The following is a 23,097-nucleotide window of genomic DNA, read 5'->3' on the forward strand; positions in this document are numbered from 1 at the left end:
AATTTGGAATGCTTGCATTGCTTGATCTTTTACCAATGCTGTTGAATTAGCGTGCAAATTGCAGGTTAAAAACTTGTTGTAATATGTAGTGGGGGTTTAGTCAAACGTGTTGTATCAACCATGTCATATAGAAAGGGATTTCATCAAGGTCAAACACTCGATGGAGGGTATCTCTCTGAAATTTAACTTCAACATGTATAAATCCACAACGTGGTGAGTTGCAGGGACTATGGAGACAAACCTCCTTGGAAACGGGGTGATTTTTTGCCTTTGTCGAAGTCAAGGACTAGCCATGCAAATAGAAAGAACGCCAAGGTTGCATACACACGTGCATTTTTTCGATGGACTTGTGAGCAAAATGCACCATTATAGCAGAATACAGTGCCTGTACATTATACAGAAGACATGTCCTTGTCTTTTATTTTATTTATTTATTTATTTTGAGGGGGAGGACATATCCCTGTCGATTGGTCATTTTCACACCAAATACATTGCGCCAATTTTTCTTCTTCCACAAAAAATACATAATGAAGTCGAGCACATTAAAGAGACCGGCCCCGGTACCGACATACAAACACCAACCAGGTTGCAGTTTTTCTTAGATTTTAAGGAGCAACTAGCGAAGCAGCGCTGCTTCGGAAGCCTCCCAAAGAGTCACTTAGGGGTGGCTGAGAGCGCGCCACTTGGCACGCTCCCTTCATTTCTCTTTCGCACGCGTTATCGACTTTTTAGATAGTTTTTTTTTGAGGTTTTTTCGGCTTTTAGGTTTTTCATTTTTCCCCGTTCTTTCCTAACTTTGAAAAAAAAAAGTCAAAAGGAATTGCGAGGAAAACACGTATTTTTGCTTCCGCGGGAGGCATGGTCGTGCCTCTCGGAAACGAAGAAAACGTGTTTTTTTTACTTTTGCCAGAGGCACCGAGTTGCTTCCGCAAGAAGCACGACTGTGTCTTTTGGAAACGAAAAAAAAATGTATTTTTTCTTCCGCGAGAGGCATGATTTTGCTTCCGTGAGAGGCATGGTCATTCCTCTCGTAAACGGGAAAAACATTTTTTTTTCTTTCTTTCATGAGAGGCACGGGTTTGCTTTCGTGAGAGGCATGATCGTGCCTCTCAGAAACTGTTCTCTTCTTCTTTTCCTTTCGTGAGAGGCACGGGTTTACTTCTCGTGGAGGTACAGATTTGCTTCCGATACAGGCACTATCATGCCTCGTTTAGAAAGGAAAAAGCATGCTCTCGATTAGGATTATTCGTCCTGTTTCTTTCATGCAAAAATAGTTCCTCAAAAGCTATCACCATGGGATTAGTTTTAAAGATCTCGACTCGAGGAATCTGACGGAAAAAATGGTTTGAGATTTGGACGCACAATTTAAGAGATAAAATATTTTGAATAAACGGATTTCCGAGAAAGGGAAAACTCTCAGGTTACGACAAGTGGCACACCGTGAGAGTGACCTTTGCATGCTCCTTAAGAGCAAGTATAATAAGATGACATAGACGGGATATAAGACTTACAATAATAAATTTGTGCTTAGTTGGAAGAGAGAGAAGAGAAGAGAGAAGACAAACGGGCTACAACTAACAACCGGTTATAGCACGTGCTTCTAGAGATTTTATGAGTGTGAAATGGGTCATGTATCAAAGAAATAGTATTTATTTACATCTAACTATTATATTTGTCGGCTATAAACTTAACAATAGGACATAGCAACCCTTATATAGCCAGCAGTCGGTTGTACTATTAACGATGCTTTAATTAGTTTTTTTTGAGAAACACGATGCTTTAATTAGTGATTTCGCATCACCTTGCACGCGTTCGTTTGGGCCGGTTACAGTTTTCATGGGCGTCTCCTTCGTTGGGCACTTGGGCCACTTGATTTTTACAGTCGCCGTTTACCTGGACGAAACGAGTTGGGACAGCGGGCCGGCATGGGCTGCGACGTTGTGGTGGGTTTGCAGCAACTAGCGTGTCATGCTAGGCGAGATCGAGAGTGGCAGCTATGTCTTGATAAATGATGATCTCTTAAAACAGGTTTTCGCCCGTTTTATAAAGAAAGTGAAATGTTTACAATCAGCAAGCCGATCAAAACTTCGGCCGGCCGTCTCGCTGCTATGCGTGTTGGAGTTGCGCACACATGCCAGGTCATGCTGGCCAAGCTGCATCGCTTTTTTTTTCTTTCCTTATCTCTTATCTTGCAACCTCATCCACTTGTTCCTTTATCTGACTTGCGTCTCTGATTTCTCCACCGAGCTCGCCTCCTCTTCTTTCTTCAGACCTCCCCGTCTCCTCCGCGTCGGCGCACCTACAACAGTACAGCTCATCACCATGGCAGCGCTGCTACATCACCACACCCCCATCTAGTGCTAGTATGCGGGAAACCAACAATGTGCGGCGTTGAACTCCTCCAGTGGGATTTTTTGCTTCAGTCGGCGATGATGGTGGTTGGCGGCAATGGCGGTGGCGGAGAATAATAAGTTGCAATTTTTTTGATTTGTTTTTGCTGGAATTATGTTTGATTTTTGCTGGAACCTAATTGCATTTTTGCCGCAACAGGGAGATGATAGTGCTCGGCGGCGACGGCATGGCCGCTATGAATTGTTTTTGCTGGAATCAATCTTTGCTCTTGCTACATGGGAGAAGACTATGTGATGGGAATCAGCTGTATCCAGTGAAATTTTTTGCTACATCCGTCATCAATTTTTCTTGGAACCAACACGAGCGTCGGCTATGACCGTCGCGCGGCGGAGCTACAACTAGGAGAAATGCTACAACCGGTGCTTCAATTTGCTATTGTTGGCGTTTTTTTGTTGGAATCAGTCGAAAGTAGGCGCGGAGGAGCTGCATCCAACGACATAATTTGCTATATCCCACATCAATTTTTGCTGGAGCAGGTTGCGGCACAATACATCAATGGCCTGAGATACAGGAACTGTTTGTACCGATGCTACAACCATGCTTTTTTTTGCTAGAGCCGGCTGCGGTGTGCTACAACTATGGTTGCGCGGGTAGCGCGTGGTACTGGAAGTGGGGACAGCCAGTTGCTGGCAACGATGATGGCCGGAGTTGGGTATGCTGCAGTGACAGCCGGGCGGGGGGGGGGGGGGGGGGGGTGGGGGGGGGGGGGGGGGGGGGGGGGGGGGGGGGCGTGCTGCGCGAGGTATTTTTTTCTGCAAGAGGCACAACCGCCGTGCTGATCTGGCGGCAAGTTCGGTAACATGCACCGGATGAGCTAAACATCCCCACACTACAACCTGGCATATCTAAGCTCCACGTCAACACCCTCAAAAGGGAAAATGACGTATAGCATCGGCGCCGCCGAGTCCACCGGACAAAGGTCTTCATCTGGAGCCCTGGCACGACGAGAAAAACCATAACGACTTCTTTAGAAAGAGCACAGCACCCACGGATGTCGCCAGCGTTGGCGCCAACGTACAGAGCTTTCGCTCAGCCACTCAACCTTGTCACTATGAGGCCGCTAGGAGGAGCACGACGATGTCAGCTCCCCATATCCGGATCAGGACGCCACCCTCCGGGAGAGAGAGAGAGAGAGAGAGAGAGAGAGAGAGAGCACATCTGGGCTACCCGTCGCACCATCTTCCGTTGCCCCCACAACCCGGGAGGTGAGCCACCATCAGCGCAATGCTGCCCGACAACGAGCGAGCAAGCATGTGAACCGCCATCCGAGGCCGCCGCCCCGGCATCCCTGTCGCCAGATACAGTTGGTCGCGCACCTCACGCCGCACACAACCACGATAGGAAGAGCAACACCAGTCTGTCAACTCCTAGCCCCGCATCAGTCCCTGAGTCTGGGTAGGCGCCTCCACCGTAGGAGGCACCCACACCTGCGTCCCACGCCAATACCTAATGGACTGGGAGGACACAACTCTGAGACTGCCGACGGCCGTCGGCGAGCCTACCCCATGCCCATGGCCAGGCAAGCTCACACGACCCCATGTCCGTGGTCACTAGCGCCGATCAATACTAGTAACACGACCACCACCATTGAGTACCATACCCGCGAAGGGAGCCTGCACATCCCCGCGAGCACATCCCTGGCCACACCCAACCTCTCCTACCCGAAGCAAGAGCTCCGATCCGCGCTGGGCCCCGACTAGACCTGCCTGAGCACAAACTCTAGATCTAGTACATTCCCGAAACACGTGCGGCTGGCACCATCGGCGCTTGCCCAGCCCCACACACCGTCGAAACAGATCCAGGAGAAGAGGGCCGACACCGCCGCCCCGCGCCGCCTGAAGAGACCTGGCCGCCGCGCTACATGCAGCCCCTCCATGTGCGCTCTGCCGCCTTGCCCAGGTGTCGCCCAGGATGAGCTCGGACGCGGGGCAGAGCACCACCACCGCCCACGTCATCTGCCACCGGAAGGGGAGCAGAGTCCACCGGCTAGCACCGCCGCGGCCCGCGCCGCCTGCCAGCCAGATCGGTCGCCGCGTCGAGGCGCGCACCTCCGCCTGCAGCCGTCCATGCCACGACACGCCCGCCAGGAGGCTGCACGCCGCCACACCGCGGCACCCCGCGCCCGCACACAATGGGCAAGCCCACGCGGCCCCAACGCGCCGGAGGAAAGGAGCCCTTGCAGCGGCGAGGGAGGGGGAGCCTACGACGGGATCTGGAAGCCCTCCCGGACCACCTCGCGGGTGGCGGCGCGGGAGAGCGTAGGGTTTTGGTGAAAAAACACGATGAACACAAAGCAAACTATTCTTTCGCCTCGGTGAATTGTGATGGTTAATCCAATCTAAGCTAAGAGCATCTCCAACTCTAACCTGTATATCTGTAGCGTAAATGTTCATTTTTACGTCCGAACACTAATACAGAAGCATGCAATCCAACGCTAGCCGCAACCGCTGGCCTTTATTTTCTCAATCGAACACTTGGTGCGCGGCGGGGCGACCCGGGCAGGGCACGAGCCGGCGCTGCCCGGCCAGCTCAAGAAGCGGCGGGCGCGACCAACACATGAGTCGGGCGCGGGCGCCGTTGACTCCGGCAGCGGTCAGCTCGTGGGCCAGATGTCAGGCGGGGGCAGAGCTTGACAGCGTGACGACGGCGAGGTGATGCTCCCTATTCCCTAAGGAGACCGATCTTCACGGCGCCACCGAGGAGAAGGCCGCGCAGCTGGGGCAGCCACGGGCGCGGAGCTTGATAACGTGACGACGTACGGCGAGGTGTAGCCGCCGCACACGCTTTTCGTTGGCATCACCGGTGCGTAGCTCGCCTACCGGGGCGTGTCTGCGCCGTCGCCGGCCGGACCTTCTCGCACCACTCGTACTCCGGGAAGTGGCGCGCGGTCAGGCGCGATGCGATCAAACATGTGCGAGCGTGTGCCGACTGCCGAGTCCTCACGTGTGCCCCCCGAACAACCAGCAACCTGCCTCTGCATGCTACTTTTGAAAACAATTCGGCGTGCTTAGATGTCGTAACGTGTCAAGAATCTGGCGCCCGGTGGACCTCCCGATACTAGCAAGTGTGCTCTTTGTTTACGGGCCTCCGAGGCTGCCTAGAACGATTCTCTCGCCCTCGGAGCGTGCAATGTGCCCACATGCATGGTTGCAACTTGCGAGCATCAACCATACCAAAATGTAATCGCCCAGCCAACAATTTCGTTGTTCTTTATCGAAAAAATAATTTCGTTGTTTTGCTAAGAGTAGTATATTGCGTGGTGCTTTTGGTTGCGAGTGAAGTTTGGACCTTTGGCCGGTTTGTTAACTCCAAAGTCCACTTTGATAAGTGCTCCGATGGCGCTTTTAGGTGCGAGCAAAGTGTAGTCGTGCAATGTTGCGGATTCCGATGGTGGTGTGCCCTCCGTACTAATCACACGGGCTTTGCCCCGGTCTTGCTTCTAACCCGTCCAGTCCAATCAAAGGGTACTTTTCAGCTAAATCGCAGTGATGGATTGTTGCTGAGAAATTATGTGCTATTCTCACTCGTCTGTATCCTGATACGAAGTATTTTCAAGTGAACTCGTGGAACGCCTGAAGTGACATGTATGTATTCTTTTGCAGAAAATCGACATATATGTGTATATATATGCCAGCCAGGCTGCTAGCTTAACAACACTGCAATGATTCGCAAAAAAATAAATTAAAATAAAATAATAACACTGCAGTGGACATGAATCATACGGTTATATACAGTGTAGAATAATGCGAATAATACGGCTAGATGATACGGCCCTCCTGTGCGTATACAACGACCATGAGCTTCGGCATGTTCGTTGAGTGAAAAAAAAAAACACTAAATCCAGTCTGGACATGAAGGTGACACATGAGAGGGAATAATGGTTGGATTTCTTCAACTCTGGTGGTACAGTTACTCGTTGCAAACCTGTCTCCCTGTAAATTCGTCATGCATGTGACACGGAACTAGTAAGTGAATTAAAAAAATAATAGTATTTCAACATCAGACCGGACACAATCGCCATGGATGGGAGCCTCGGTGATCTTATTTCTTCCATGCCAAAATTTTGGACTACATGGGGATCGCACACAAGGAAGAAAGCATGTTAATCACACATATAATGAGCGTTTCCAGACGAGACGATCTTCTTTTGCCTCCAAGAACTGTATTCCAATATGGAATATAACCAGCTCCCTCAAGCTGCTCATATCACGTCGGTCCGCATACATCCACAATCCTGAAGCCTATATGGACGGAGGAGTGTCGAGCACAGTAGGCCATTTGATCCATGGACGCTTCTACCGAGCCCAGACGGGCACTCTGTGCGGGCTCTGCCGCTGCGACTGCTGCTCCGTCGTCGTCGCGGCCGCGGACTTCTTGGATCTCTTCTCCGCCGCCTCGTCGGTGTCGATCTGCTGCTGCCGGCACTCCTCGCTGCAGAACGGGGTGTCGCCTCTGCGCCAGCAAAGAATCACGTTTACACATGCCACCATCGCAGTCAAACCCCAGCGCATGACGGCGTAAGATGTTTACCTGTACATGAAGATGTCCTTGTTTCCAGCGATTGTCCGCCCGCACCGGAAGCAGGCGTCGAGGTAGTGGTGGCCGAGCTCGCCGGCGTCGTCACGGGACCCGCGCCGGGGCCTCGGCGACGGCGAGCTCCGGTTGCGGGGGGAGGAGTGCACGACGGGGAGGAACCCTCTGTGGACAATTTCAGAGGTCTCCAGGGAGCTGGGGAAGTAGTAGAAGTCCTCCATTTCCAGGCTCGGTTGGTGTCCGTCTAGCTCCCTCCTTGTTGCTCGGTTGGTTGGGAGGAAGGAGGAAGGAGGTGGTGGAGTTTGGCGGGGAGAGGAGCGCGGGTTATAAAGGGCCGCATGGCAGGGGAAGTGTGTGCTTTTCGTTTTGGACCCTGGGTTTCGTGCGGGATCCCGGCGTGATCCTGACATCCTGTACGGCTGCATAGTTGGAGTAGTTCTTTTTTTCTTTCTTTCTTTCTTTGCGTATATCAAACACCTAGATGCACGTACGCCTATCCTGTGGCGGAGACACTACATTACTTGCCATGCACATGCACATAATTTAGTGTGTTTAAACTGAAAAACATAAAAGCATGAAATCATCCGGACATCTTCAACACCGACACACAAACCTCTGGCACGCGTCCGGACCGTGCTGTCCTGACAGCGGAAGCCATCCAAGGCGGGCTAGTATCGGTCCGTGGAGCGGTCCGAACGTGATTTCTCCCGCAAGCGGAGACAAACATGGAGGCTTTACGGAAGTCCAGACCGGTCCCACGCCCGTTTTCTGACCGCAGACCCACCAAAAACCCCTCTCCTCTCCCACGCATTTTCTATCGGCGTTGTTCCAGAGTGTCAGCGCCCGCATTCATGCCCGGCCAGGCGAACACGACTGCTCACTGGCATCGTCATTGAAGCGGCACGCCGGCCGAGAGAGCGTCTACACCGCTTCCTGGTGCGCGCGACTGCCACGCGTTCAAACGACACGAGGCCGTAGTTCATCTGTCTGCCGCCCACATTGATGGCATTCAGTTGCCGAGGCGTCTCCTCCGGCGCCACCCGCCTGCCCCTCTGCCGCCCACCATTGCTATAAAAGCCGGTGCCCCGGTCATAGCTGCAGTCATCCACCTTTGATCCCTCTCCGCACCACTCCCACCATGGATACCTCCCCTGCCAAAGCTCTTTGGGACGGGATGATGTCAGAACAGAAGAAGGATATGGCCGCCATTACTGCAGGCTGGCTGGTAGGCAGACAATGAAGGACGACGACGTCCCAATGGAGGACACTTCGACGATGAAACGACGCCACTATCCTCCTCCTCTGAGCCACCTTCCTCCTCCTCTGTGCTCCCGTCGCCGGTGCATTGCACCATAACCATCGGCGAGGCCCGTGTCCATTACATGGACATGGTGTGGGAGGAGCAGGAGGAGCAGTTTCGGGAAGCGCAGGCCGATGCCTCCCACAACCACCACCTCCTCCAGGAGCATCTCACCGCCGGCAGAGCGGTCGCGCCAGACGCGAATATGGCGGAGCAGGAGGCACTGCTCGAATCCTACTGCTCTGCCTAGCCCGCTGGGGGTACCGGCAGCAGGTGGCGGACGTGGCGGCCGCTGGCAGTGCGAAGATGAGGCAGGCGAGGTGGTGTTTGCCGAGACCGACGGCAAGGAGGAGGAAATCGCCGAGTCCGTGCCCCGCCACGACGACCATGAAGCTCGCACATCACCGACAGTTAGGAAGAGTAGTGCACGGAAGGTCACCGCTCAAGATGGCAACGGGGACGAAACCCACCGGGTTTTGCTTGTCCAAACCCATCCCCACGAGAAAATCGCAAACCCGTCCCCGTCCCCATCAACGTGCGCGGGGTTAAATTCTTGCCCATCCCCTAAACCCATCGGGTTTTAGAAACCCACGGGAACCCATCCCCACGAGCAGTCAGCAACATTTGGAAGAAAAACAGGAGCATATTACAGCAGCAGGCGACGGCTGGGGGACCTAGGTTTAGGATTAGGTGTCGTGTTGTGCGGGAGAGAGAGAGTCCTAAAGAGCGAGCAACACTGCAGAGACCGAGCGAGGGGTTGGTCTGTACTCCAGGGCCTCGACACTGTGGGGCTCGGCTGCTCAGGCACTGTGGCTTTGGGCCACTTGAGTCAAGATGGATCGGTACGTGCTAAATAATGTATTTTGACGGGTTTTGTCGGGTTTCGGGTTCGGGTAGTACTCAAATGGGTTTAAACCCGCGAAACATGCCGGGTTTTATAATGTACCCACGAGCAGCCCCGCGGGGATAGAAAGTCGCTCATCCCCGTCCCCTAATAGGGTAAAAACCCGCGGGGATGCGGGTTTCGGGGCCTCGTTGCCATCTTGAGTCACCGCTGCTCTGGTCCGAGGAAGGGCACCGCTCCTCCCCTCCCATTTACGCCAAGTTTGGTGGGCTGAACATCATCGGCCGATTAGCCGCTTGGCGTCGACATGGAGGCGGACAACTTCGCTTCCCGTGGCTCCGGAGGCAGAGGTTACAGAGTCAGAGCTGGAAAGCGCCGAGGCGGAGATGAAAAATGCGAAGCTTCAGTTCTCTTGGTTCACGGTGGGGCACGGGGAACGGGCGCCAACGATCATTTAGACATAGCCGGACGAGCTCCGCTTAGTTGATGTAAATGTAATGAAATCCATCATGTTTAGATGAAATTCGTCATGTTTAAATGAAATCTGTCATGTTTATATGAAATCCGGCCGTGTTTATATGAAATCCGGTCGTGTTTGATCGAATTTTGTCTGGTACCTATCCACGGAAGGATGTTGGGGAAATTTCCGGGTTGCCGTTAAAGATGCCCTAATACCACAATACATTATGTACAATATGTTATAGTATAAGTGAACTTTGCGTAAAAAATATTATACGCACTAACATTCTTTTTTGAGGAACTGGCAGATCATCTGCCTATATATTGAGCAGGAGTAAAACAAATACAAAGGTCCTTACATGGGAAGAGAAATAAAGAACTAGTCTAGCCTAATCAGGTTCAGGTTCAGGAGAATTCTGCGTGTCACTAGTCCAATGAAAGGAGAGCATTGGCTGGAGGATGTCTTGCTTGATCAGGTTAAGCAGCTAAATCATCATTTGGAGTATGAGGCATTGTGGTTTGATTTTCTTTTAACGTTCAAAGAACCATCTCGATCTTAATTTTCGCCAACAGCACCCGGGCAAGATGGAGATGGTGCGAAAGGCCGACCATTGCGCTTCATTGCAAAATCTACCAAGAAACTAGCATGAACACCAAATAGATCACTAATGCCTCACATTTGTGATGATGGCTAACTGCCAATGTTTCCACAACATTGTGGGTTCCTCACATGGTAGGAGTTCAAGACCCGAACCCGTTCCTCCATATTCCCAAGATGTGCATCGAGTTAAGGCAACTAAAGGGTAGGTGAGCCTCCTAATCATGAACTTGCTTGCATATGGGCATAAACCACATTTTGGACACCTTGGCTATCAACCCCTATACCCCTCTTAGGGATGAGGAGCCAAGCAAAATTACTTTTAACAGGACCCAAGCCTTTAGCATGGTGTGGTACAATGTGGTATCCATGTTACCGAGGAATTGAGTGAAATATGTTGAATCTGCTAATAGTCCCATAGTGCCATGGCCCTTGAGCAGATGGATCCACTAGTGTCATGGGCCAACTAAAGCTGATTAACCCATGATTAACCCGCTACATAAGTCGAGTTTTCATTTGATGTGCTCGACCGTTAATCCACTGTACATTCCGATGTTGGTGACTTAGGCTGTGTCCTACATATAACGCACCATTTCTTCTCAAACATCTTAAAAATAAGGGACATGATATTTCTATGTTCAGCTTGGAGTTATGCAGCCCGGTTGCTGTTATCTTGGTTTATTCTCGTTAGAGCATGTATATTGGTTGATAAAATTGTATTTTTATCTATATTCCATGTCATTTTTAGAGAATACAGAACATGTTATATAATGGATTAACTTTTAGTATATTATCTCTAGCAATCAATGTTTACATGCTCATAAAATTATGGGGTGATTTAAATTGAACTAAGAATGTGTAGCTAAGAGAGGACATCTTGTACAACTAAGAAAATGTCAATATTTCTTAATTATGATATTATCTCTTATATAAGAGATGATAAATATCATTTTATTTCATTTCTGAGTATTCCAACCCAAATCCATCCTATGTGGCGTTACTAATTGTATTGTATGTGCTATTTGCTTTTTTGTGCGTGAGTAGGTCAGTGGCGAATTCACCATTAGGGCAAGCAGGGGCCTCCCTTGCACATTGACCAGCGGGCGCGGCATCATCAAGCTCCATTGTTATCCGTCACCCCGGCAAATTTTGATCTCTGGGCCCGCCATGGGCTGGGTGACAATAGGGATACTGTTTGAGTGTTTGTTTAGTGGACGAATACAAAGTGAGCTCAGCATTGTTAGTGCTTTCGTGCTAGTACTTTCATGCTAGTACTGATGCTATCTCGTTAAATGAAAAAAATGTGAACGAATAATGAGAAAAGGACTGAAATTAATAGCGCGTAACTTAATATGATAAAACAAAAAATAAGACATCAAGAATCATAGAAATTTTATGCCTTGGTGATGTGTTCATCCTCCATCACCCCTTTCTGAAAAGGGACAAACCAATGATGGAACAAGAACTAAATAAAGCTGGAGGTTCTACTAAAAGCCGGGAAGTGCCAATATATAAGAGGCCGATCCTTGTATGAGAACAATAAAAATTAAGGTGGTTAGGCAACTGGTTCAAGTTGCAACAAATCTAGAGCTTGGCTCCTTTGAGTGCTTATGTGGCTAATCGGGTGGCCGAGCAAAAGCAGGCGCATATATGGTGGCATGGTCCGCCGATACTATAAGAGATCTCATATTATAACGAGCAGCACAGCCGGCCTCATGGGCTCGAGCTCTTCATATTCTATGCGATTCCCCCCTTCTCGGAGCCATTGGTGTTTTGATTACTATTGCTGGCAGCAAACCGTTGAAGTACGTTTAGTATATGAGCATTTTGGCTTCTGGAACTCAGTCGGCTCCTTGTCCTGTTGCAGTTAGGTACATTGCGCATGCCTCCAAACAACGCGTACGTGGTAGCATTGGCAATTGGCACGCTTGCATTGCTTGATCTTTTACCAATGCTGTTGAATTAGTGTTCAAATTGCAGGTTTAAAACTTGCTGTAATATGTCAGTGGGGGTTTAGTCAAACGTGTTGTGTCAACCATATCATATAGAAAGGATTTCATCAAGGTCAAACACTCGGGGGGTAGCTCTCTGAAATTTACTTCTAGTACATGTATAGATCCACAACTTGGTGAATTACAGGGGACCATATGACTGACCTCCTTGGAAACGGGGTGATTTTTTGCCTTTGCCGTACGCATGCAAGGATTAGCCATGCAAATAGTAAGAACGCCAAGGTTGCATACACAAGTACATTTTTTTTATGGACTTGTGAGCAAAATGCACCATTATTGTATCACTGTTCACTAGTACCCCTATATAATCTAATGAATACAGTGCTTGTACATTATACAAAGGACATGTCCTTGTCTTTTATTTTATTTATTTGTTTCGAGGGGGAGGACATGTCCCTGTCGATTGGTCATTTTCATGGCACCAAATACTGAAATACATTGCGGTGCCTTCTCAAACTTAATAATGCTCACTCACTATACAAATACTACTCCTACATAATGAGGTTTTTTTTGCGTGTATCCTACATAATGAGGTTGAGCACATTATTCAGAGAGAAACCGGGCCGCGGTACCGGCATACAAACACACACCAGCTTGCAGCTTTTCGTAGATTTTGGGCGCGTTTGGATTCCCTCCGCTCCGTGGCTCCGCGCCGAAGCAGAGTGGCAATCCAGTTTTAATTTGCGGAGCTGGTAAAACGCTGCTCCGCGCGCTCCGCTCCGCGGAGAGCTGCAGAACAGGCGCTTCATTTCATCAGCTTGCACGCGCTTGTTCGGCCGGCTACAGTGTTCATCTACGTCTCCGTCATTGGGCCACTTGATTTTTACAGTTGCCGTTTACCTGGACGAAACGAGTTGGGACAGCCGGCCGGCATGGGCTGCGACGTTGTGGTGGGACTTGGTTAGATTGGCTACAGATTGCAGCAGGTAGCGTGTCATGCTAGCCGAGACCGAGAGCAGCAGCTGTGTCTTTGTGAATGGTGATGGCCAATCCAATCCAATCTAAGCTAAGGCCGAATATATGTATCATCAATGAACACACAGCCTATAACCTAGACGCGCGAGCAAAACATGTGCTCCATGTCTTGCCACGATGCAAGATAACGGGACAATCCCTACATAGTTCGGCCCTAGACATCTGGAGCGCGCGTACAGCCCCTGTTTTCCTCTTCCCTCCTAGGATGGTCCGGTTACTTTTGTTAGGGTACGTACGTACGTAGCCGTTTTGCTCCATAACCAACCATATCCTCTCGAAGCCTCGAACTAGCTAGCTGCACCTCCGTGGCAAGGTTATCAATTCCATGTCATCACTTTGATCTCTGCAACGATCGTGCTGGAACCATGCATGAACCTTCCGTCCGTCCTCGACCTCGAGCAAGCCCGCAGCCGTGTAACGATCGAGGTCACTTCAGCAAGTCTCGAACTGTCTTTTCCCAAGTGCGGAGTTGGAGACAGCCACATCACATGGTTAGGCTCGTTCCGTCGTCACCCGATGCGTTGTCTTCTCCCTTTTCGCGTCTAATCTTCTCTAAGTTAAAAGCACGTACGAAGTGTACCCCTCTCTTTCATTCTCTTCGCCTTTCCCTTGTCGGGAACCCGGCGGTGCGTTGCCAGGTAGTAGTAGTAGTACCGCCGTGCGATTCGCATACGGAGACCCATCAGGTCGACGCTTCGGGCGCGCTTGATTGCGTGGGTTACGGTTAGGTGCTCGCCGGCATTGGATTGACAGCGAGCCTGTACGAATCTGCAACCTTGATGCACAAACCGACGAGGGAGTGCGGCCGCGCGCGTGCTGCTAACGTCTGCGTGTCTCCAGATGAGCGGGTTACCGACTGCGCGAGGACGACACGAACAGGCAGCGTACCTAGAAGCCTTTAATATGCGCAGGGACACGCTCACGCATGCCTTTATCAGAGTTTCCGGCGCTCTTGTGTTCCGCCAACCACAGCGCGACAGCTTACCGCTTTTCAGAGAACCAAACGTTTCGTCAAATCTGTAAATCATCTAGCGACGGATATAATCACTGAAGCGAGCCCAAGACGCACCGTCTTCATAGCCTCTCTCACATTGGAGTCAAACAAATCTTATTATAGTAGACAGTTCAAAAATTGTCGTGCTAAACCTCGAAAGGATCTGGTACGGAGTGTGGGTAGTTGGCGTCGAGCGGTGGCAGTGTGCTGGCGTTGGACGCGATAGCACAGAGGCAGGGGCTGGTGGCAGATGCGCTGGTACGAAGCGCCGACGCAGTGGGCTTCGCGTTGTAGCCACCACGACGGCGGCACTGGATCTAGTTGATCCGTCGTCACGGCGGTTGCCCCGCCGGTAGGGTTGCTTCGTCGCCATGGAAGGCTGTCTACCTCGGATGGTGGGGCACGAGGCTAGGAGGGCCGGCGTGTCACCTCGCCTTGGTCTGAGGGGACGCCGCCTTGAGTTTGCTGCCGATCTGTTTTGGCGCCTGGCAGGGCTCTGTAGCTAGATTTGGGGGCACAGCCACAGGCTGGTGCTGCCATCTCCCGCGCTACGTAGTCCCGGCCAGTGTGTTGGTGGCCACCTCGCCCAACCTTAGGCTGGAGGCGTGTTGCCTGAGGGACCCGCGCCTACCCAAATCTGGGGCAGGGCGGGGGCTGTTGAGCCAGAGGCGAGGCCCTAGCCAGGGGTACCATGGTCGTCGTCGTCCACTCGTGCTCGGAGTCCTCGTCGCCATGCTGTCCTTCCTGGGTCGGTCTCGTGTTGGCAGGACGGAAGGCTCTGGCGGGGACTGTGGTGTGCTATATCTTGCGGGCGTATTCATGTCGGTCGGCGGTGGTTTGGGGTCTCATGGCCGCCGGGGCGACAGCCTCGAGTGGTGGTCTGCCTGATTGGCTTCTACAGCAGGCATCTGGCGGCGGTGATGGGTACATGTTCTAGGCCGTGTGGATGGTAGGAGATTTAGCGTGGGTGACCATGGTGTCGGCAGTGCCTTGGCGGCGGTGATTCACATATCGGGGCTCTGAAGGCCTTGTTTGGTGACAACATCTCTTCCCTCGGGGTGGGTTGGTGCTTGAGATTCTTTGGTGTGACTCGGTTGAGAGGCTCCGGGCTAAAGCCATGTGCTCCGGCGCCAGTGGCGGGGATGCCCGAGGGTGTCGCATCCCTCTTGGGGGCGTTACTGCGGGTACCTCTCTCCGAGTCAGAGCTTCAGGTGAAAACCCTTAACCATTCCTTCACTCCCTACGGCGATGATGCGCAACGCCGCCTCCCTCCTAAGGGCGTCATCGTGGATCCCATGTATATCGGAGCGCCACGTTCTCTCTGCTGGGCATTTTCGGATCCTGGCGTGAAGTTTCTTTGACTCTAGTGTGGGTGGTCGCTCTTGTCCCCTATTCCTTTACACGGTCCTAGTTGGTGCCTTTCCCGTTCCGCGTTTGTCCACATGAAAGCTCGAGCTCCACGGACTGGAGCGGAAGGGTAGGGGGGCCTCTCCGGCGGCAGACTGGCATGAGTGGCACAATGAGGTCCGACGATTTTCCCTAGTGGCGAGTTCAATCTCCTTGTCGGAAGTCTAGGTTCTTTGTGTTTTGGTGCGGAGGCTCCTGTTTTCATGTTTCTTTTTTGATCTTCTTTGTAAGAGGTTCGCCTCATCACTATGTACCGGTTTGGCTGTGTGCCTTTATTTATAAAGCATGGCGGAAGCCTTTTTGGATAAAGGATCAGCGTATCAGAACAACAATCATTGCTAATGAAGGGAAGCGTATGTCAGAAGGATCCAACACAATGGCGGTGCTGGGGGTCTTCCTGGGACTTCCCTGGAATACCAAGAATTTCGCGTCAAAAAATTACTACATATAATATGTATACGCTATACGGTAGAATGTGGAAATAGACCACGACAGCTGACCACATGACCAGACACGAGCGACTCGGCGTCTGGTTACATGCGCGAGCAGCAGCTCCAGGCCTCCCTCCCCCGATTCTTTTTTTGACAACCCCTCCCTCCCCCGACAGCTCGAAGCCCGATCCAATCGATCTCCTTCCCTAACCTAGCTACTAGCTCCCTCCCTCGATTCAGCCTCCCCTAGATCCGGCTCCGGCGGCCAGGCCGGCCCTCTTCAGCCTCCCTCACCCCTCGGACCGCGGTCCCTCCCCTCCGTGCTCCGACCTCCCCTCTCTGGCCCCCCTCCCCTACTGGCATGTCCTCGCCCATTCGCCCTCCGGCTTCCACGACGGCGTGGCTCCGCCACTGGGCTCCGCCAGGCGCCAGTCCGCCTTCGACCTCTCCTGCTCCCCAGACCCCAGCCCAAGTAGGCGCCCATCTGTGGCAGCGGGTGAGGGAGTCCTGGACTAAGGGGTCCTCGGGCGTCCGGCCTGTTAGCCATGGGTCGGACTGATGGGCTATGAAGATACGAAGACCGAAACTACACTCGTGTCTGGATGGGACTCTCCTTGGCGTGGAAGGCAAGCTTGGTGACTAAATATGTAGATTCCTTTCTTTATAACAGACCTTGTGTAACCCTAGATCCTCCCGGTGTCTATATAAACCGGAGGACTTAGTCTGGAGGATATACATTATCATAGCCATACAAGTTAGACCTCTAGGGTTTAGCCATTACGATCTCGTGGTAGATCAACCCTTGTAATACTCATATTCATAAAGATCAATCAAGCAGGACGTAGGGTATTACCTCCATAGAGAGGGCCCGAACCTGGGTAAAACATTGTGTCCCATGTCTCCTGTTACCATCGACCTTATACGCACAGTTCGGGACCCCCTACCCGAGATCCACCGGTTTTGACACCGACATTGGTGCTTTCATTTAGAATTCCACTATGACGTCGACGACAGGATCGATGTATCGCCTTGTTATCAAGGATAATATCACCACCGGAGGAATGCTGGCTCTAGGCCAAACCCTCCGGCTGGGCGGCTTTATCATGACCGCCCGTTCGGTCGTTAAGCTGACAATGACCACTCGGGTCATCGAAAACCCCCTTCGTATCGACTCCGAACACTCCAAGCAGATGGATCCGGTGGAGCTTTCGTCCTTAAACAAGCTCCTAGATCGCATCGCCGCCCTGGGGGTCGCTACAGACTACGATCTAATTGGGCTTAAACCCGATCAGAGAGAAATCAAATCTCCACCGATCACCCACCAGATAGCGGTAGTCGAGCAGCGAGTCGACAACTCTTCCTCCATACTAAGGACAGACTATGTCCGGATCTCCGGTCTCGAAGAGCCGGACACCTACCCGCGAGGAGATGCATCCTGCCCTCCGAACATAGAATCGGACGACGGGCCTAAGAAATTAGTGGACATCCCGAAGCCCGATCTGTTATGTTCGGAAGACCTTCAGACTCCGGATCCAAAACTGGGTCAGGGTTCAGATTTAAATCCACCCACCCACCCGAATACAAGCGCTCTCATGAGCATACAACAACAGTCTAAGGAAACGGTCCACCACTTCTGGGCCAGATTCCTTCTTATCAAAAACAAGATTAAAGATTGCCGCGACGAGGAAGCGATCTCGGTGTTCCGCAACAATTGCAGGGACGAAGGAATCCTCAACGCCATCAACCGCCATCGCATCCTACACTTTGCTGACTTGGCAACTATCGTACAGAAGTATAGCACAATGGAAAGCGTCTGGAAAACTCAAGCAGCCCATTGGGAATCATCGGTCCCCACTCAACCCCTTATTCAGGCAAAAAGGGCGCACCCTTGCAACACGCCCGGTTCAATAGTAAAGAAATACAGGTCCAGTACGGGGCGCGGAACAGTTCTGGAAGGATGGCTCGATGGGCCATGCAAAATACACGCAACACCGGATAACATACCAACACATAGCCTTAGAGCATGTTGGATACTCCGGCAAGTGGCCAAGAGCGGCGAGGATATCCTCACCAAGAATAACCCAGAACAACACCCCCAGAGGACAACGACCCCAAAGTACTGACGGTCTTCGAGACATTCGCCTCAAACAATAGGCGCAAAAGAGCACTACGCAGACTCGCCGAAGTCTGTCAAATAGCAGCATTAAACCCTTGGAACGACACGGCTATAACTTCTAATGCCGGTGATGAACCAAAATACAGGACAGTCCGAGCACCAGCCGCCTTGGTCCTCAGTCCAATCATGGACGGCTTTCGGCTCACCAAGGTCCTCATGGATGACGGCAGCGGACTAAACCTCATCTATGAGGATACAATACAAAAAATGGAAATAGACTGGAGCCGCATCGAGCAAAGCAACACGACCTTCTGGGGAATCATTCCCAGTCGGGAGGCACGGTGTGCGGGAAAAATCACACTCGACGTGGTATTCGGCACACTGGAGAACTATCGGTCCGAAGAAATAACCTTCCAAGTGGCCCCTTTCAACAGCAGATATCACGCCCTCTTAGGGCGAGATGCATTTACGTGCATCCAAGAGGTACCCCATTATGGATACATGAAGCTTAAGATGCCTAGGCCCAACGGTATAATCACTCTAGTTAGTGATCCAGACATAGCACTCCGCGCCGAGAATAAAACCGCATCCTTGGCCCTCGAGGCATTATCTGAAGCCCTCGCAGCCGAAGAATTAACCGCGCTGCGCTCCACGGTGGACAGGGATGATGTGGTCCTAGACAAATGACCCAAATCCACCTCATTCAAACCAGCAGAAGAAATAGTAAAATTCCAAGTCCATCCAACGGACCCCAAGAAAACAACATCCATCAGAGCACAACTAGACCCAACGGTTGACGCCGCGCCATGAGAGTTCCTGCGCGAGAATTGGGATATATTCGCCTGGCACCCTTCTGATATGCCAGGAATCCCACGCGAGTTGGCCGAACACAACCTCAATATATTGAAGGGATATAAACCGGTCAAGTAAACACTGCAGTGCTTTTCCGAACCCAAACGTCAAGCTACGGGGGAGGAGCTAGCCAAGCTAATCGAGGCAGGATTCATTAGAGAAATAAAACATCCGGACTAGCTGGGAAACCTCGTGATGGTTCCAAAGAAAGACAAGGCCTGGCGCTTGTGCATCGATTTCAAAGACCTCAACGTCGGCGAACCCATGTTGTTATACATATCGGCAACACATCAGGTGGTGAGCGCCGTACTCGTCGTTGAACGAGAACAGGACGGACAGAAATTCCCGCTTCAGAAGCCAGTATACTACGTATCCACTGTCCTTACTCCATGCAAATCCCGGTACCCCCATTATCAAAATATAGCATACGCGGTCTTCATGGCATCCTAAAGCTACGACACTACTTCAAGGAGTGTTCGATCATGGTGGCTTCCGAAGTACCACTCAACGACATAATAAACAACCACGATGCCATGAGCCAGATTTCCAAATGGGTCATTGAGCTCCTCCCATTTGACATTACATATAAACCACGTCGAGCTATTAAATCCCAAGTACTGGCTGACTTCGTCGCCGAATGGACAGAGGACAAACTCCCTAAAGAGTATGACACATACTCTAATTGGGTTATGTATTTCGATGGCTCCAAAATGCTGGCAGAACTAGGAGCGGGCGTCGTTTTAACGTCCCCTACTGGAGACATCGTTCAGTACGTACTCCAAATACTATACACAGACTCCAATAACGCAGCCAAATACGAGGACTTATTGCATGGTCTCCGGATGGCTGTCTCCATGGGCATACAGCGCCAGGAAGTGCATGGGGACTCAAACCTCGCAGTATCTCAAATAAATGGAGACTTCGATGCCAAAGACCCGAAGATGGCAGCTTATCGTAATGCCATCCAAAATATGTCGGCTCGGTTCGAGGGACTCGAGTTCCATCATGTGGCCCGAGAGAGTAATCAAGTGGCGGACGTTCTCGCTCGCATAGGCGCTAAGCGCGAACCCGTCCCACCCAATATTTTTCTGGAAAGGCTTTTTAAGCCATCCGTGGTGTGGCGGGGGGAGGGCGGTCATTGCCCCATGGACCGAACCATTCCTGGCCTACCTTAATAAGAAGGAGCTTCTCGAGGATCAGAATGAGGCCCGCTGCATTGTCCGACGTTCGAAGCCCTACAAGGTTCATGATGGAGAACTCTATAGGAAAAGCGCTACCGGAGTTATTCGAAGATGTATCTCCGAGGAAGAGGGGCGGCATCTCTTGGCGGAAATTCACGCCGGACTCGGTGGTCACCACGCCGCAGCTCGGGCCCTTGTTAGCAAGGCCTTTCGTACAGGGTTTTATTGGCCGACGGCCTGAGCAGATGCACAGGACCTTGTCCAACGTTGCGTCGGATACCAACTCTTCGCCAACCAAAGCCATATGCCCCCATTGCCTTACAAACAATCCCCATCACTTGGCCTTTTGTGGTCTGGGGACTCGATATGGTCGGACCCCTTAAAGGAGGAAGCCATAAGAGAAAGTATCTGCTGGTCATGGTGGATAAATTCACTAAGTGGATAGAGGCCAAACTAGTCAAAAAGGCCGAGGCGGGGCCGGTAATAGATTTCATATCCGGCGTGGTACACCATTAAGGTGTTCCACACAGCATCATCACCGATAATGGCTCTAATTTCACAGCCGATGAAGTGAAAACTTGGTGTGCTAATCTGGGCATTAAGCTCGATTATGCCTCTGTCTATCACCCGCGGACAAACGGTCAAGTCGAACGAGCTAATGGTCTTATTATGAGCGGCATCAAACCTAGACTAGTGCGGTCTTTGAAAGAATCAGACAAGCACTGGGTGGAGGAACTTGACTCCGTACTCTGGGGGCTGCGGACCACGCCCAACCGCACTACTGGATATACACCTTTCTTCATGGTGTACGGTGCGGAAGCAGTGTTACCCTGCGACATTATTCATGACTCACCTCGAGTGCGCATGTAAGAAGAGAGAGAGGCCGAGCTTGATTGACAGGACAACTTAGATTCCCTGGAGGAGGAACGCGACGTCGCAAAAGTCCGTTCCGCATTTTATCAACAGCAGGCTCGCAGGTATCAAAGCAGAGAAGTGCGGGCCAAGACTTATAACGTTGGTGAACTCGTTCTATGCTTGCCGGAGAAGAAAAAGGATAAACTCAAGCCCAAGTGGGAGGGTCCCTTCATCATTGACGAAGTTCTCACCGGAGGAGCGTACCGCCTGCGTGATGCGTCAGACAATCACTTGGAGCCAAACCCTTGGAATGCGGCCAGACTCCGACGATTCTATGCCTATCACCGAACTCTGTGTTCGTCTCCTTCCTCCTGTTATTAACGTTATTTTGTTTCTCTCCTTTCGTTTTGCTCTTTAGCCCTACGGCTTTAGTACGGCTAAACCGTTCTCCCATGATGCGTACATCTCCAAATATGTACGTCCATTATACCTGGGGGCTTCTTGTACAGAAGCTTGCTATTATTCTTTGAGCATCAACCTCACCACATATGCGTTCTTCCCATATGTACCTTTTGTTTGCCATTATATGCATCGATATGACTTAAGTTTTGGCCAAGCTGGGTTGCCTGGCTCCTGTGCTTATGCCCTAAGTTCCCGTTAGTTCGGCTAGGGCATAAAGGGAGCACCTCAGCGATTGTTATTGCCGGGTCATCCGGATGTGTACCTCAGACTGCATGAAGCCGAAAGCTAGCGTTCTTAAGGGAATATTCGGTCGGTGAATTAAAGACGTTTCCACATTCACTCCATTGTGAAACCCCATAAGTTACTTACTCTATGATTTCTTCAATCATAGTTCGGACATGCACATTAAACGCATGCACACCCAGGGAAAGGAACCCTTAACGGAACTATTCTCTCTGGAAGATGTTTCTTACATAATGTAATATAACATAACTAGCCGGATACACATTGTCTATTCAAGCAACTATGACCCCTACGCCTGGTTCCCATGCATACCCCGGTATATTCTACCGCTAGTGCATTCGGAAACACTCCGCACCTTCGGGTCTAGAGGTCGAAGCAAAAAGGTCGACCATGACAATTGTTTTTATAATCCAGCTAGAATCACATATGTCAGGGAAAGTAGATAGTCACTACGACTCAAAAATTTCCTCCTCTATGCCATCCAACAGGCGGTCTAATTTACAATCCTACTGGGAATATCTGGCGGCTACTTCTACTTGTTCATATACTAAACTAACAGAAATTTCTTCCCCATTTGACCCTAGTGGTCCGACCCGGGCCATGTGATTCGGATCCAGCTTGGTATACCGCGTTTTTACCATGGCCCAGGCCTCTCGCGCACCCTCTCGGCAGGCCGAGATCTTCCACAGTCGGATACGCCGCCAGGCTCCCTTGAAGAGCTCTACAAGCTTCTCCATACTCCCTGGAGGGGAGGCGGATGGCCATAAGGCCTTGGCTACACTCTGCATTGCCTGCTGAGCTTGCTCGTGTAACTGCGACAGCCCTTGCAGAAGATCACTTGATGATCCGGACGCCTCCTCTTCGGGACGGCCCGTCAACATACCTGCAATCATAGCTATATCAGCTAATTGTACCCCCAAACTGTTACAAGGTAAATTCGGCCACATACTGAATATGCCGCCTCACAGCTTTTTGTTCTCCTTCACGGAGTCGGCTAGCTGAGCTCACACATCTTTCGGTTCTTCACCCAGTTTGATATTTGAATCTTGGAGTTTGTTTTTCTCCTCTCTGACTCGGGTCAGAACACGCTCGCCCGTGACATGTTGTCTCTTCGCCTCTTTTTCGCTCGTTTGAGCGGCCTTCGGTTCCTCTCCCAGTTGGTCCGGTGACCCTGTTATGAGACAAGCAGCAGTTGCAATACAACTGGCGTATAATTTTTTGTTTCTCGATGGAGGGAAATATTACCACAGGACGCCTTCTTGAACTTTTCCAGTTTGGTGGTAGCAGCAGTTAGCTGTGTCCGGCACTGCTCCAGCTCTTGGGCTAGCAGGTCATTCTTCTCCGTAAGAACCTGGTTATACAGCGATCCTTAAAACATTTGTCCTAACTGCTTCAAGTCTCGGGGGCTACGGGCACATGGTTA

The 23,097-nt window shown here is 51.1% G+C and overlaps 1 protein-coding gene and 1 long non-coding RNA gene across 2 annotated transcripts; one reads left to right on the forward strand and one right to left on the reverse strand.

The window, feature by feature from the left end:
- Positions 1 to 2,187: 2,187 nt before the first annotated feature.
- On the forward strand, positions 2,188 to 2,902 carry LOC125512362. The gene is made up of 2 exons (XR_007285332.1): positions 2,188 to 2,471; positions 2,551 to 2,902. It is a non-coding gene; the product is annotated as an uncharacterized LOC125512362 (long non-coding RNA).
- A 3,532-nt stretch (positions 2,903 to 6,434) lies between these two features.
- LOC125512363 (FCS-Like Zinc finger 1-like) lies at positions 6,435 to 7,231 on the reverse strand. Its single transcript, XM_048677457.1, has 2 exons — positions 6,943 to 7,231; positions 6,435 to 6,864 (listed from the first exon to the last, which is right to left on the reverse strand). Exons 1-2 carry the CDS (start codon positions 7,164 to 7,166, stop codon positions 6,708 to 6,710), a joined length of 381 nt encoding a protein of 126 aa, XP_048533414.1. The 5' UTR covers positions 7,167 to 7,231; the 3' UTR covers positions 6,435 to 6,707.
- Between the last annotated feature and the right edge of the window lie 15,866 nt (positions 7,232 to 23,097).

The sequence above is a fragment of the Triticum urartu genome, chromosome 6 (genome assembly GCF_003073215.2).
Source record: "Triticum urartu cultivar G1812 chromosome 6, Tu2.1, whole genome shotgun sequence".
In the NCBI taxonomy this organism is placed as follows: domain Eukaryota; kingdom Viridiplantae; phylum Streptophyta; class Magnoliopsida; order Poales; family Poaceae; genus Triticum; species Triticum urartu.